This window comes from Rhineura floridana, chromosome 3 (assembly GCF_030035675.1).
Source record: "Rhineura floridana isolate rRhiFlo1 chromosome 3, rRhiFlo1.hap2, whole genome shotgun sequence".
Taxonomy (NCBI): domain Eukaryota; kingdom Metazoa; phylum Chordata; class Lepidosauria; order Squamata; family Rhineuridae; genus Rhineura; species Rhineura floridana.
The window spans coordinates 61424171-61438595 of NC_084482.1; the positions used below are offsets into that span (position 1 = coordinate 61424171).

The following is a 14425-nucleotide window of genomic DNA, read 5'->3' on the forward strand; positions in this document are numbered from 1 at the left end:
GGAGGGAGGTTTGCCTCCTCCACTAGAGGCATAGGGAAATGGCAGGAGAACAAGTATTTGGTGATGACATCATGTAGATACCCTGTAAAAAGTGAGTGAACAAAGAATGGCATTTCTAATGTAAACACCTAGGTGTGGAAGCACACCAGAATTTAGATTTGGAAGAGCCAACCAACGGATCAGACTTACAAGTGTAGGAAAAGATGTGTATGTATGTATGTATGGGGGTATTCTTTACTTCCCTTGAGCTTCTCCTTATCTGCAGGACTTAACCACACTCAGTGAGGTGTAAAAAGATTGTCATACTCTTTGGAAACAAGAGGAACACCCCCCCCCCATTATTTTCACTCCCATTTGCAAAGCAGCCAGGTTCCCACACAAGCCTGATCCTAAGAATAAGGATGTTAATGTGTCAGACAAACAGCGGCTGACCACCAAAATTATGCTCCTTCAGGTGATTTAATTATTCCATGTCCAGTCAACTGTTGGACTGGGATAGATTTTGACTCATTAAAGTAGTCTCATTTCAGATTTAGTTGTCCAACGTGATAGTTATGTTTGGTAGATTCTAGAGGAGGAGGAATTAAAAAAGAAAAGAAAAGAACTGTGAACCTACAATGAAAGCCCAGTCCTCCACTACTTGTAATGGTGGAGTGTTATTAGCCAAAGAATATCCAGGCCCACACTACCATAAAGTGGACTTTGTGCTATCAGAGATGTAGCCAACTCAATATACAATGCTCTGTAGACACTGCCTAAGAAAAATCTAAATTCTGTGCCAAGGAAATCCAAATTCCATCTTCAGAAAAATAAAAATTCTATAAACATGAATGGAAAGTATCCATACACACATACCTATGTATGTTTGTTTCATTTATTGTAAAAATTAATCTCATATGGTAAGGGAAGAAGATCTCTAGAGAGCACGTAAGGCCATCTGTTCTCCCTGCCCACCCACTCCAACTTCTGAAGTTCCACACAGCACTGCTTGCATATTTTCATGATCTCCTCAACAGTCAAGGTCCTTAGCATTCTGAATTCTACATTGGGTTCCAACATCTGCATGTGAATTGTATGACTGCAGTCAGCTCTAGTCTACAGCCACATATTCAGCCTGAATTATGGTAGAATAATCCAGTACTACATATCTTAACCACCTTTTTGCTAGTATAAAAGATTGGTTTCAAGGATGTGATGCATATTAGTTTAGAAATCACACCAAAATGATTGTACAAGACAAGCAAACATGGAAGAGGCAATCCAAGCACCAAGTAAGAGTGAAGGCTCACTCACTCCAAGGACACCATCATAATGCATCAGAAAGGCCACCATTCTTCAGTGACATTCTGTACATACCTAGATTGCCCTGCCCATTGCTGAGGGATTCCACCCCCCCCCAATGCTCCAGAGAGGACAACAGTTGCTGTAGCATCTTACTGTAAACACTGCAGTGTGAAGGGTGTCCTTTGGCAGTCCACAGCCTTCTCCATGAAAACAGAGCTCCAAGCTCTATTAAAAGAAAGAAAAAGGGTGAATGACCTACTGCTGAGGCACAACAAAAAAAGTCAGACTCTTTGTCCTCCATTTTACACTCCTAAGTACCTGGAGGGCAAACTGCAATTTCCTGAAGTACCCCAAGTTGCCAAGTTGCTGTTTTGCAGCCCCTTTCAGCATGTCCAGTGTGTGATTCCACAGCAGCTCCAAGAGGCTGTTTGAGGAGAGAAAGCAGAGGTGGAGACTAGATTGCTATGTACAGCATAGTCTAATAAGGCTCAATGGATCCCAGCAGAATCTGTTAGACCCTGGGATGAGAAAGCCCAGTAACACTTACTAACACCTCTATTCTCAGAGGTTTCATTCCTTGATTTTAAAAAAGAATTCTAGTGGGGGGAATGGAGTAAACTATGGCTAAGGCGGGAATTTACTAAAAAAGAAATGTAGGGGGTTGGGAGAAGACCCATTAGAGACTGTCCCAGACCCAGAAGCAAACTGACAAAAAAAAGTTTTAATATGACCTGGGACAGTCTGGCCTTGGTATTTCATTTTATTTACATAACCATATTAATACACCCTTTTTCAACCAAAATGTTTCCCCAAAGTGGTTCAACAGTACAAAGAGAGTTTCATGGGAATCCCTGAAGTTCATGTGCCTGATTGATCCGTTCTCAAACATCTTGCCTATTTGTACCAGATTCAATCCTATGGTCCAGGAAGTAGAAATAAAGAAAGAAGGGAATACTCTTGTTTATGGATCCTGACATGCTGCTGTGGTTCACCATGTATTCTTCAAACTGACCCCATGGCAAATCTTCTGAACTTCTAGTTCTTGGGTCCCTTACCTGTTGTATAGCCCTCACTCACATGTCCCAGGAGCTATCCCACTTTCCTTCAGTCTTGCTATTCCCAAACAGCAGAAGGATTTAAACCAAACTGATACCGGGAAGAAGAAAAACCTTCTTCCTCTGGGATAAGGTGGGGCCCAAAGGCTACTGCAATTGGCCCCTATTCACCACATGACAAGATATTTCTGTAAATCCCATTCTCCTTGTGTGGCTTCCTTTTAGACTTTTTTTCCAGCCCCAAAAATAAATAACGTAACAATGCCAAAGTTTTAGCTCACCTGTTAAAGTTCTCCTGGACCAGGTTCCCACTTAGGTACTGGAGCTCACATTCCAAGAATCCCATTAAGGGGGTGATGCACTGGAGAGACAAGGAGAAAAATATCAGAGAAAAGAGGTGGAGAGGGAAGAGCACTGTGGAGTCTAAACTGAACATTTCAGTGACCTCCATACACAGTCTGTAAAATGCCTGCCTGTGGTGTTGCTCCACATGTCCAGCATAACATTATTTATCTATTTCATTTATACTCTGCCTTTTTTTCATCATAGAAACCCAAGGCGGCATACATGTGGTTCCTAGGTGCTCTCCCATCCAGGCACTGACCGAACCCAGACCTGCTTAGCTTCAGCAAAGTGGTGGCTTCATGTACCTTCACATCATAGCCTGGTTTTTACCCTGTGTATGATAACCTGTCAGCACTCAGATGCATATAGCCAACACAAGCCAACACAGCCACCATCTGAAATATACAGTGCTAGCATGCGTACCCTGCATGTATATGAGGCAATGCATAGCATAAGAGGTTTTTAAAAATTACCGCTCACTGCGTGAGCACTGATAACACTTTTAATAGCCTCTATATAGGGTTAGAACATTTAAATCAGTTGTAAAAGACCACATAATCCAGACTCTGGAAGCCTAGCCTGGTTTAAAGCAGGTAAAACAGGGAAGGTAAAAGACAATCTGTGGAATGCCCCTGCACTTTAGAACACCCCTTCCCTCTGTGATTTATGAGGTGCCATCAGTTATTTGTGTTACCTCTTAGTGTTATCTTTTTGCTCAGACCTTGCTGACCCTTAAGACTGGATTGTGTACCTCTGCATTTCTGTATTTTCCTGCTGTTGTGTTTTATTCTTTATGTTTTGATTATGCTTTTAATGATTTTATGCTATTTTTATTACCTATGTGTTATTTAGTTTTTTTCTAAAATTAAGCTGTATAGTAATTGTACCAGATAAATAAAATATGTTGTGTTAATGATCCTGCATCAAGTTACAATACTGTAAAAGAGTTAACTGAGGAGAGGAATAGATCTGATAAACCTTCCCTTCTGTAGAATTAACTATATGATACATCAACCTAATTACAACGACTTTTTTAAAAAACAGGAAAACAAGAAATCACAAAAGGTTTAGCGTATCAGTGCCTAAAAGTACTTTCAGTGTGGTACAATAAGCTCTATAGGGCTGTATTATCATTAGTAGTAATGATAATAAATCAGTAGTGTCAGTAACAACTCAACTATGGAACAATGTGGGCTATCAGCATGATTGTTGTTGTTTTTTACATGAACTTTGAAACCCACATTCATTCCAGTAAGGTCAAAAGTGACTTTAGCCATCCAATCACCACCTTCCTTTGTGGCTACTGATACAGGATATAAATTTAATAAATAATCATGATACTCCACCACCTCCCTGCACATCTTCTGCAAGCATCTAACACATTACCCCAAAGCCAAATTAATTGCTGCAAAGTATTATAAAGTGGAGAGGATATAGTCCTAAAGCTCAAGAAGACCTAGACATTACAGTCTGGGGCTGAGAGGAAACAGGGACGTGAGTACCCTACTAGTTCTGGTTGTGGCTTCCTATGAGACACCTAAGAGGACTAGCTAATGTAGCAATGAGACACTGATAGGGCCAAAGAGAGAAGGGGCACATTTTGCTCAACAGCACGTTGCTTATAAACAGATTTGTTCTGGCAATCCAAGACTCACATCCTCTGGGTCCTTGGAGTCACTGCAGGCTGACAATCCCTGGATGTGTCTGGCAATTCCAGCATCTAGCTGCCAAATAGAATACATGCACTCAGTATTACTAAGGAAAGATACCTTATAGGTGCTCAAAGCAGTTCACATCCATTATCTTAGTAGTCCTTACACTAGCTGGGTATGGTAGGCTGCCATTGTAGTCCTATGTGAAAGTTTTTTGGGGAAAGAGATGGGGAACCTGCACCCTGCCTAATGCAACCCAGAAAAATCCAGGTTAAGGTTTGAACCAGGGGATTTATGATTCACACTGCCAATATCTTTCAACTCCTTAATTCTTTGAGATAAAGAGTTTTACACACTGTTGTGGAAAGTTGAGTTATGTTCCCAAAGACCCTGCTCCATCATCATCATCATCATATGTAATAATAGTGAATTCATTCTCCAAACCTTATGTTGTGAGAACAGCACCATCCACACACAAGACAAAAGAATTTGCAGGTTTGGGGGAACTCCAGGGCTTGCAAAAGTAAAAAAACAAAAAAAATGGGGAGGGGATGGAGATAGAATGGAGTGTTCATGGCTGGCTGGCACACACTCTAAATAGGAGCATCCCACAGTGTAATATTTTGTTGCAGGTTCCACTTTTGTATACTGATAGCAAACTCAGGTGCTGGGTTATAACAGGTAGAGAGCCAAAATAAGGCTACTGGGAAACAACAGGGAAATATCGGCATGCTTGGGGAAACCTCAAGTTTTGCATAAGTAGAAAACAAAATGAAAAGAAAAAGGGAAAGAATCAAACAGCCTACAAAAAAGCCCAATGTGGCGGGCTCAGTGTGACAACACAGAAGCCCTTCATACTGGAACATTTTGTTCCCTGTGGCAACAGGGGAGATGGTGCTTCCTCTCACACTGGGAAAGTATCTTCTTCCTTTTCTGCATTTCCCTGACAAATAAGGCTGTAGTGGCCATTAGGCACAACAGACAGTCATGAACATGAAAGTAGATATTCATCACCCCTGCACTATGGTTTGCCTTGGCTCTTTCCAGGGGAAGAGCTCAGCGTCAGGCTTTCCTCTCACTTCCGCCCTGGTTCTGATAAGGCTGTGTATACTTTGATCCTAAACACAAGATAAAATTTAAAATTCTTCACCCAAGTTTAGTTAAATTATGTTACCTGTCTAAATCACATCAGAGGAGTAGATCTGGCCTCTGGGTTGGCACAGTCAGACAGCTGTCAAGGCCCTAGCACCCGGGAGGGTCTCCCTGCCAATCCCAGGCCCTTTGCTGCTGCTTCTCCTTATGCTGACTTGCTCATTTATTCAGCAAGCAGGGGATGGTAACCCAGAGCAGCTGCCGCAGCAGCCGCTACTGAACACCCCACTCCCCTGCAAAGGAGCCAGCCCTGCAGTGGTGTCTCTATTTGCTAGTTTACCACATTTCATCTGCTTTAGACAAGAAACCACATGGGGCACCAGAAGTCTGTAGCTCAGTGGTAGAGCATTTGCTTTGTATGCAGAAGTTCCCTGGCATCTCCGGATAAGGGTGGGAAAGAGTCCCTGTCTGAAATCCGAGAGAGCTGCTGCTAGTCGTTGAAATGGTATTCAACTAGATAGATTATTGGTCTGACTTCAGGTATAAGGCAGCTTCCCATGTTCATGCTGGCTGGGGCTGATGGGAGTAGTAGTTCACAAAAGTAACTTTTCCAAGCTCTGATTCCCCCTTCCCCCCCATCTCCTGGCTCAGCTTCTGAAATTTCACCCAGCATTGCCCACACACTTTCAAACTAGAAGTCTTTAACAAAAAAAATAAGCGTATGGTTCTTAGGATGCTAAATTATATTCCCTGCACCAAATTCTGTGTGATCATGCAGCATTTGCGTAGAAATGTGAAATACACACATTTTCCACGGGGAACCAAAATCATAGACTACTAAACATGAAGGTTCTTGTGTTGGCTCCATTTTGCCATTCTCAGTCATGCCCCTCCCAAACCTTTCACTGCTAGACTGTGTGGTTACTTTGGCTGCCAAGGTCTGCACCACGCCTCGGATCTCATTGTTGAGGCTAGCGACAGTAGCATGAAGCTGATGGTGCAAGGTGTGCTGGATCTGTTCCGGTGCAATGACATCTCCTGTCTTCTGTTCCAGGCGTGCCCAGTCCAGCTGCAATGGCAACTTCAGGATCATCATGCGGAGCTGCTCAATGTTGTTCACCACAACGCAGAGCTGCGGAGGGGAGAGGGTGAAGAAAAACATGATTACACATCAAAATGCCTCTGTGAAGCAAATGGGGCAAGTTCTGGATCCTCAAACAGTAACGGTTTGCTGCAAACTATTGCCAAGCTCTGAGCAGGACTTCGGTGCCCATCCGGGCTATATAGCTGCTGGTTGGTTTTGGGGAAGAAGGGTCATAATGGATATTTTCTGGAGCTCTTTCAATGCTTTCAGAAACAAAATGTATTTTCATGTTGGTGACATGCAAAAATGTGTTATATTGGGAGGAATTAGTTAACGACAGAAAGTGGACTAAAATCATGTTTTAAAAGCACAAAACACCCAAAGTGATCTTCTTCCTCAGCTCATTTTGATTCTGCTGAAAGGAGAAAAATATTTTTAAGAAAACAATCCAAACCTGTAAACCGCCCAGAGAGCTTCGGCTATGGGGCGGTATATAAATTTAATAAATAAATAAACGGTGGCAGGACTTTCTGCCGTGGAAACCAGTCCCCCAAATCTCAAGTTTAGTTGTTCAACAGACCACCATGATTCCTTGTACACCCTTGTCAGAAACTGGCTCCCCCACTCACCCTGTTTGCTGCCTCTCCCTCTTGTTGGTTTGATGACAGTTCCTCTGCCCTTGTCTTGATCAGCCGGCAGTACATCACAGCAATTTTACATATGTCCTAAGAAATCAAAAAAGGAAAAAGCTTGAGGATATTTTGCTCTGTGGAACTGCAGGCTCTTGATACATCAGTTCACATGGCATAGTGCTGAATGCTTCCTACAAGGATGCAGGCAGACACAGGGAGCGCTGGCTCCTCCATAAGGCAACACAGACAATAAATAATAGAATCACAAGATTGAAATGTATCTGGTTTTGGAGTGACTTAGGTCATTAGGGATCAAATGAAATATATTTTAAAAATAATAATGAACAAATAACTAGTCCAGTCCTCTGTCCCAAATTAAGGTAGGATCTTCTTTCCACAGGAAGATGTATGTGTTGCTTCTTTTCTGAAGTACCACCTCTCAGGGTATAATGGAACAGCAAGTGTAAACAAAAAACACGAGGAAGTGCAAAGCACAGGACTTTTTGTTGGTTTTGTTGTTGCCTGCTGTTGTTGCCTGCTGTTGTTGACTTGTTTGTTTGTTGTCAGGTCTTGTCTGTTTATTTCTTTTTAGGGGAACTGTGGGTTCTCCAGTATCTTTGTTTCCAGCATTTTAAACGTTTCAAGATTTTGAGAGCAGCAAGCATATTGGTGGGAACAGATGGTTACAGGGAACACACAACTCCCTTGTTACCAGAGCTCCATTGGCTACCTGTCTGTTTCTGAACACAATTCACAATGCTGGTTATGACCTATAAAGCCCTAGACAGCTCAGGTCCAGGCTATCTGAAGGACCATATCTTCCCATATGAGCCTGTCCAAGCCCAGAGATCATCGGGGGAGGCCCTTCTCTCAGTCCCGCCACCCTCACAGGCATGTCTGGTGGGAACATGAGAAAGAGCCTTCTTGGTGGATGTGCCCAGGCTCTGGAACTCCCTTCCTAGAGAGGTTAGACTGGCACCCTTGTATGTGAATCTAAGGAAAATGGTGAGGGGAGCCATTTACTGTGAGATCCTATGCATGTTTACTCTGATAACTCCTACTGTGGTCAATGGGTTAGGAAATTCCAGACCCAGAAAAGTGTGCATTAGGATTGCAGCCGTATGTGTGTGAAGTGGGGAATTTAGACTTTTTTCTACTGCACACAGCTTGCTTTGTTCTGTCCAACATGACATATGGGCATGGGGGCAGTGACATTTTAACATGCATAGTGTGATGAGATGTCTTGAACCAGATCGGTGTGCAAGAATTACTGAATGGGAAGCCCAGCAAGGGGGTAGTGTTTGATTCATTTTGCAGTTGTCTTTTCCATATCCTAGAGAGCCAGTGTGGCGTAGTGGTTAGAGTGTTGGACTACAACCTTGGAGACCAGGGTTCGAATCCCCACACAGCCATGAAGCTCACTGGGTGACCTTGGGCCAGTCTCTGCCTCTCAGCCTCAGAGGAAGGCAATTGGTAAACCCCCTCTGAATACCACTTACCATGAAAACCCTGTTTATAGGGTTGCCATAAGTCGGAATTGACTTGAAGGCAGTACATTTCCATTTTTTTCCATCTCCAACTCTGACCATGTCTGAAGCCCCAAAGGAAGGGGAAACCTATCCTACTTAGCCTTAAAAGGCAAGGCATGTCAAACTCTGAATTCCCAAAGTCTGAATGTTGCTGTGAGAGAATTCTTATGTACAAAAGATCTTCTGATTTGTTCTGTTTTGAGGGTTTTCTTCACAAAAATATTGCTGGGAATGGGTGGGGAGAGGAATTAGCTCCTCATGGAATTGAGTATGTGGAAGCAGAATAACAAAAGGGCCTAAGAGCCTATAGGGAGGGGCAAAAAGATGTACTGAGACAAACCACTGGGATTTTCACCCAGGCACCTCTTTTTAATTAAGTTTTGTTTCCATGGATTCCAATTTGGGGTGTTCCTAGGAAGGTCACTACAATAGCTCTCCCCCACCTTAAACAAGCACCAGATTGCAGTACAAAGCTGTTTACAGCAGCAGGGAAGGAGAAAAAATCTTCCCCAAAGTTCATTGTCTGAAACACAGGCTATTTTGCACGCTGTCATACCTGATCTTAATGTTACTAAATTGGAACATCTGGCTCTATATGCACTGACCTGGGGTAGAAACACCCTCACTGTTCTACTGGTTCTAGTGCATCTCTACCTCTCTCTTCTGAAAACAGGGGCACATGATGCTAGTTAAACCCCGCCACTTTTTACTCCAAACCTGGTGGGAGCAGCTTGAGTATGTTTTTGTGTTTGTTTTAAATTCAGCTTCAAATATATTTCACAACTGTTCAGCAGATCAACCCGTTCCCCCCTCCAGATGTAGCTAATGGAAATGCTTTCATCTGGTCACTAGGGTGTTTACAGTAGGGATGGAATCCTCTCATTTTTTACATTTCATTTTTAAGTGTGGCCCCCTGGTGGTCTTTAACTATCCAATTCCTTTTTCCTCCAATATCTTTATATTTTTCCGATCTTTTTTTTCTTTGCAGATAATTATCAATATTATAATCCCTATTTATTCAGGAGTTTCCACTGGTATACATCTTTATTCTGAACTCAGTAATTATTGCCTGTTTATATTCCTTTTCTAGTGCGCTGCAGAGCAAATTAAGGCAGATAATCAAGTCAGAGTCTTCCCCCCTGCTGCTTACAATCAATGCCTCATTCCCCCCTGCTGCTTTCTGTCTGTCAGTTACAATCAACACTTCATTGGAAAGGAATACACGTTCAAAGAGCTCACATAGAGAGTAGATGGATAAAAGTATCACTCACATTATCCATGATTTCACAGCAAATTAAAAAAAACTGAAAAGAAGAATGAACTGGAAACCAGGTGCAGAGAGTTGCTACTGTAAAATTCTCTCCACAAAGATAGAGAATATCAAAAATAATTAATCCGATGGCAAATCCAATTATTGCAGAAACAGAGCCCATCGCTAGTTTACAGGCCTGATCTACACCTCCTTGGCTAATGTGCAGATCCATCAGATTTTCCACATCCTGAATGTTATTACTCAGTTTTTAAATCAACCACAATATATTTAGAAATATGTATATATGCAAATATATATTTATATGACAGAAAATATATTTAAAATGTATGTTTTGAGAGAAATGTGTTTAAAAATACAATTATGTATTTAAATGCAAATTTTTGTATGGATTTTAAAGAACTATACATTCACAGATTAATATGGAAACGAAAGAGAACATACTTATGGACAAACAACACATGTGAAATGACACAGGTTAGAGAAAGAGTCCATCCCTACCGCATACACACCTCAACAAATTTCACCATGATCATGAAGGCCTCTTCAGGATCTGGCCAGTCCAGTTGCTGCCAGGTCTTTACCATCTGAGCATAACAAGTGGATAAGTCCACGGTGGATGTACTGTGTTTATTCAGCTCTCCCAACGGTGTCAGCTGAACACAAACGAAAGAGGGAAAAGGGCAGAAACAACAGCTAATCAAGGGCAGATTTCTTTTTTTTAGTGCTTTAGTTACTTTGGAGCCTGAATCTCTAGTAAACAAAATTGCATTTTTATACCTAGATGTCTGTTCCTCCAGTTATTTAATTCAGAATGCTCCACTTACTCCAATGATGTTAGATACTTCCACTGAGCTATCAGGAATTATTTTGCAGGGTGAGTGGAGTGTATTTTTTAAAAATGTGTTAGTGGACTTATTTATATGTACCTTCAACCTGATAATGATTTTTGTTTTATTTTTTGCACACACTGTTCCTTTGCAATTTTATTCCCCTTTGCAACCCACCAGAATGGGCAACATTTTTATTGACAAAAGTAACTTATTAACACAGGAGCCTCTTTATCTGAATAGTGTAAAGCTGAAAGACATTTTGAAAACATTATGGAATCAGGGTCTCCTAGTGCTCGTTTCTGACATCTAAGCAAAAGGAGCAAACAGCACCATTGAGCCATAAATGGACAGTATGTTAGCTTCTGCTTGTTGTTCAGCATGCCTGCTTTTCTCCAAAGGTTATTTGCAGCACTATAATCCAGAACTGGATTTCCATGGAACATAGAGATAGAATAAAGCAAGGGTAGGGAACCTTTTTCAGCTTGAGGGATAAAAAGGCAAGCTTCCAGGGGCCACATGTCCAGAGGCAAAGTGGATGGGGCAACAGGTGTGACTGTACAGTATGCTATATTCCAGCCACACAAAAGTTAAGAGTTTTCTACAACCTCCTTCTATTTCTCCTTTCAGACAAGCAAGAGGCATGATCACATTTCAAGGACACATTCAAGCCAGGCAAAAACACTTCAGGAGGTCAGAGAACAGGGTTAGTGGCATGTGGGGCCTGTGGAGAGGATGTGGTCTAAGGAGAGTGTTAAGGGCCATAGAGAGAGGTCTGGAGGACCATATTCTTTACTCTTTATGTGAGGGAGGTTCCCCAACCAGGACCTAACAGTAGGCCGGGGAGGGATTAATATGATGGAGATGAAAGGCGCATCAACCATTAATAATGGGAAGAGAATTAGAAAACAATTCAGAAAGGCGAGAAACAAGAATAATTGCTATTTTGTTTCCTTGATTGGGGATCCATTACCTGGTCTACCTGGATAGCTCTCTCAGTCCTTTCCAGGGCTATTGTGTACGCCTTCTGGAGCCACTTGGGAACAGCTTCCTTGAACCACTGGTGGAAGTTGGTCAGTTCAAAAGGACTTTCCCTGGAAATAAAAGATACAAAACTGGTTCCTACTTAGCCCAGCAGATTCAAGGTTGAAGACTAAGCCTGTGCTAACTCCGCCACTCCAGCCTGGATTTCTTCCAGGGACTGGTCATCCAGGTTAGGTGCAACAACATTAAGCCTGTCCCAGCAGGCCCCTCCTTGTATATAAACACTCAACACGACACACACATACTCTCAAGAGTGGACACACACTGGTTCAAACAAAGTGGTAGAGAATGGTGAGATCGATAAGCAGCCTCCATGTGGTGGCCATAAGAACAGCCCCAAAACTGAAGACAAAGCTTTGCCTCCCAGAGGTCAGCTAGAGACAGGCAAATCCATCCATTTCAAGTTCTCATTTTTCCAATCAAGTTCAATTCTCTACATATCCATCTCAGTTTGCAATATTTTTTAAGTCTTCATGAAAAGTCTTCAGCGTTGTAGTGTGCATTTCTCCTTACACACGTTTGTATGCAACTTTGCCTAATATTCATATTTTTGCAACGCAATGTTCCCCAATATAATGCATTTTGTAAGTTATTTTCACTAATATATCCATTTGTATCCACACTTTGCCCCAGTATATGCATTTATTTACATGTTACTTGGCTGGAGAACTGCATTGCAAAATTTGGAGAAGGGACCATTTCAAAGGATGGCTGTATTTCAGTTCACACATTTTGGAAAGTGCAGATTTGGTACGTTTGCCTTTAAATAAAAACTGAGGGCTGGTTCACACGGAGGTTTAGTGCGGGTCTGGTGCTCCTCACAGCCCCTTTTAATTTGCATGGATCACATGACGTTGCAGGCAATCAGCAGCTAGAATGCAGTTTCCCCCTTTAAATCCGTAGTATATCAATGCTCTTTTAATCCGAAAAGGAAAGGAAAAAACATCTCCAGTTCGTATCTCTTCTGCTTGTAGACGCTTTACTCCAATGCTTTAGGTGGGTGTGTCAATCGTTCCCCTCCCCATGCCCACTCCCTCCTCCTCCCTTCTTTCATTTTATTTCCTGTTTGGCTGCTAGTTCCCATTCTGCAAGCCTGCTGCAAACTGTGCTTTATTTTTCTTTCCACCCTAATTTGTGCACAAAAGCATAACACTGTTCAAGCAAATATTTGCATTCCAGCTGGATTGTAGCAGTGAAAATACAAATAATCGCACTTCAGGGGTGTTTTTTTTTAAATGAAACTCTGGAACAAACTGAGCATGCTCAGTTGCCAAGGTAACCAGAGGAAGTGGAATTTTGACCTTAAGAGGGCATGGTCATTAGGAAGCTGTGTGATTGATCCTTTACCTTCAGTGTGAATGAAAAGCATCGTGTTTGCAGCTGGCTTTGAGCCCCCTATGTGGACTGTGCAAAGAGAAAACGGAGGTAAAAGCAGCGTCTTTAATACGATGTTTTGCTCCCATGTGGATAAGCCCTGAATCAAATTTCTCCCCCATCCCTACCTGTTGCACACAAGGTCCTTCATGCGATACAGTTCCCGCAGACTGAGATAGAGCTGAAAAAGACTCTCTGCTGTGAGCTGGGACATGCCACTGTCAATTTTGCTCAGCTGGTCTTTGACGTAATGGGAAACCTGAAGAAGACCAACAAAAACTATAATGGTCCATTGTGAACATGCAGCAGGCACCGCCATTCCCGTTGGCTCACTGAACAGACTCTTCTAACAAACTGTTCTTTGGGTGACTTTTGGAAACTATTTAAAAACTTCAGCTGGGGGGGCACAACACAATTGCTTGTATATGTCAGGAGTATCACAATTTGCATCAAGCTCAAATGCAAGCCATGCATGGTTTGGCACCCAATTATTACAGGTATCACTTCTCTGCCACTAGCCACCTGCCTGGGAATTAAGGTCAGTCACTGCAATGTAAGCAAGGATGGCAAGGAAGGAGTCATACCTGGGGCCTATGTTTCTCTCCCTACATTTTCCATCCTCCACCGTGCAGAAAACTGGACCCATAATGGCTAGGGTTTGCAGCCTAAAAAGAGGATATGTATATATCTCCTTTTAGATTGATGCCATTGCTCCATCCATAGAAAAGAGCTCTTTCATAGGCTAACTAGGCCACTCCATTCAAGGCCATGGAACTACAATGGGCCCAGGGAGTGAAAGGGAGATGACAGAGCATTTCCTCCTAGAGAACCACCTAAAGGATTACATATATTTGTGGCATGTTAATCCTCAATGGATCTGCTAAATAATCTGTCACAGGGCTTATTTCACACAAATTTTACTTTAAAAAACCCACAAAAACAGAAATGCAACCCACTTTGAATCAGTGGATATATGTTGCGTGAATATGTTCCCTGAGCACTCTTAATACCTAAAGCATTCAAGAATCAAGTACGTACAGAAACTGGCATAACCACAAGCAAGTGCTCTAGCACCTGGGATGGACTTGATGTACTCCCAGGACTTGTTGGCACACACAGATTTAAAACCAGATTGAAATGGTCATGTGAATTGTCCCTGAGTTCAAATGTGAACACAGCTGGTTCAGGGACAAGAGAAGTTTTATCAAGAATTAAATTCAAGTTAATCCTATCT

General features: G+C 42.2%; 1 protein-coding gene across 6 annotated transcripts in view; it reads right to left on the minus strand.

Moving 5' to 3' along the window:
- UNC13D (unc-13 homolog D) overlaps positions 1 to 14425 on the minus strand; it is an 85714-nt gene that overhangs the window by 11600 nt on the left and 59689 nt on the right. For all 6 annotated transcript variants that reach the window (XM_061616212.1, XM_061616213.1, XM_061616214.1 and 3 more), the window contains 9 exons: positions 13320 to 13450; positions 11747 to 11867; positions 10456 to 10599; positions 7142 to 7237; positions 6354 to 6560; positions 4340 to 4408; positions 2621 to 2700; positions 1603 to 1708; positions 1438 to 1509 (listed from right to left, as the gene is read on the minus strand). In XM_061616212.1, coding sequence (XP_061472196.1) covers positions 1438 to 1509; positions 1603 to 1708; positions 2621 to 2700; positions 4340 to 4408; positions 6354 to 6560; positions 7142 to 7237; positions 10456 to 10599; positions 11747 to 11867; positions 13320 to 13450 — 1026 coding nt within the window. The remainder of the gene's footprint in view (positions 1 to 1437; positions 1510 to 1602; positions 1709 to 2620; positions 2701 to 4339; positions 4409 to 6353; positions 6561 to 7141; positions 7238 to 10455; positions 10600 to 11746; positions 11868 to 13319; positions 13451 to 14425) is intronic.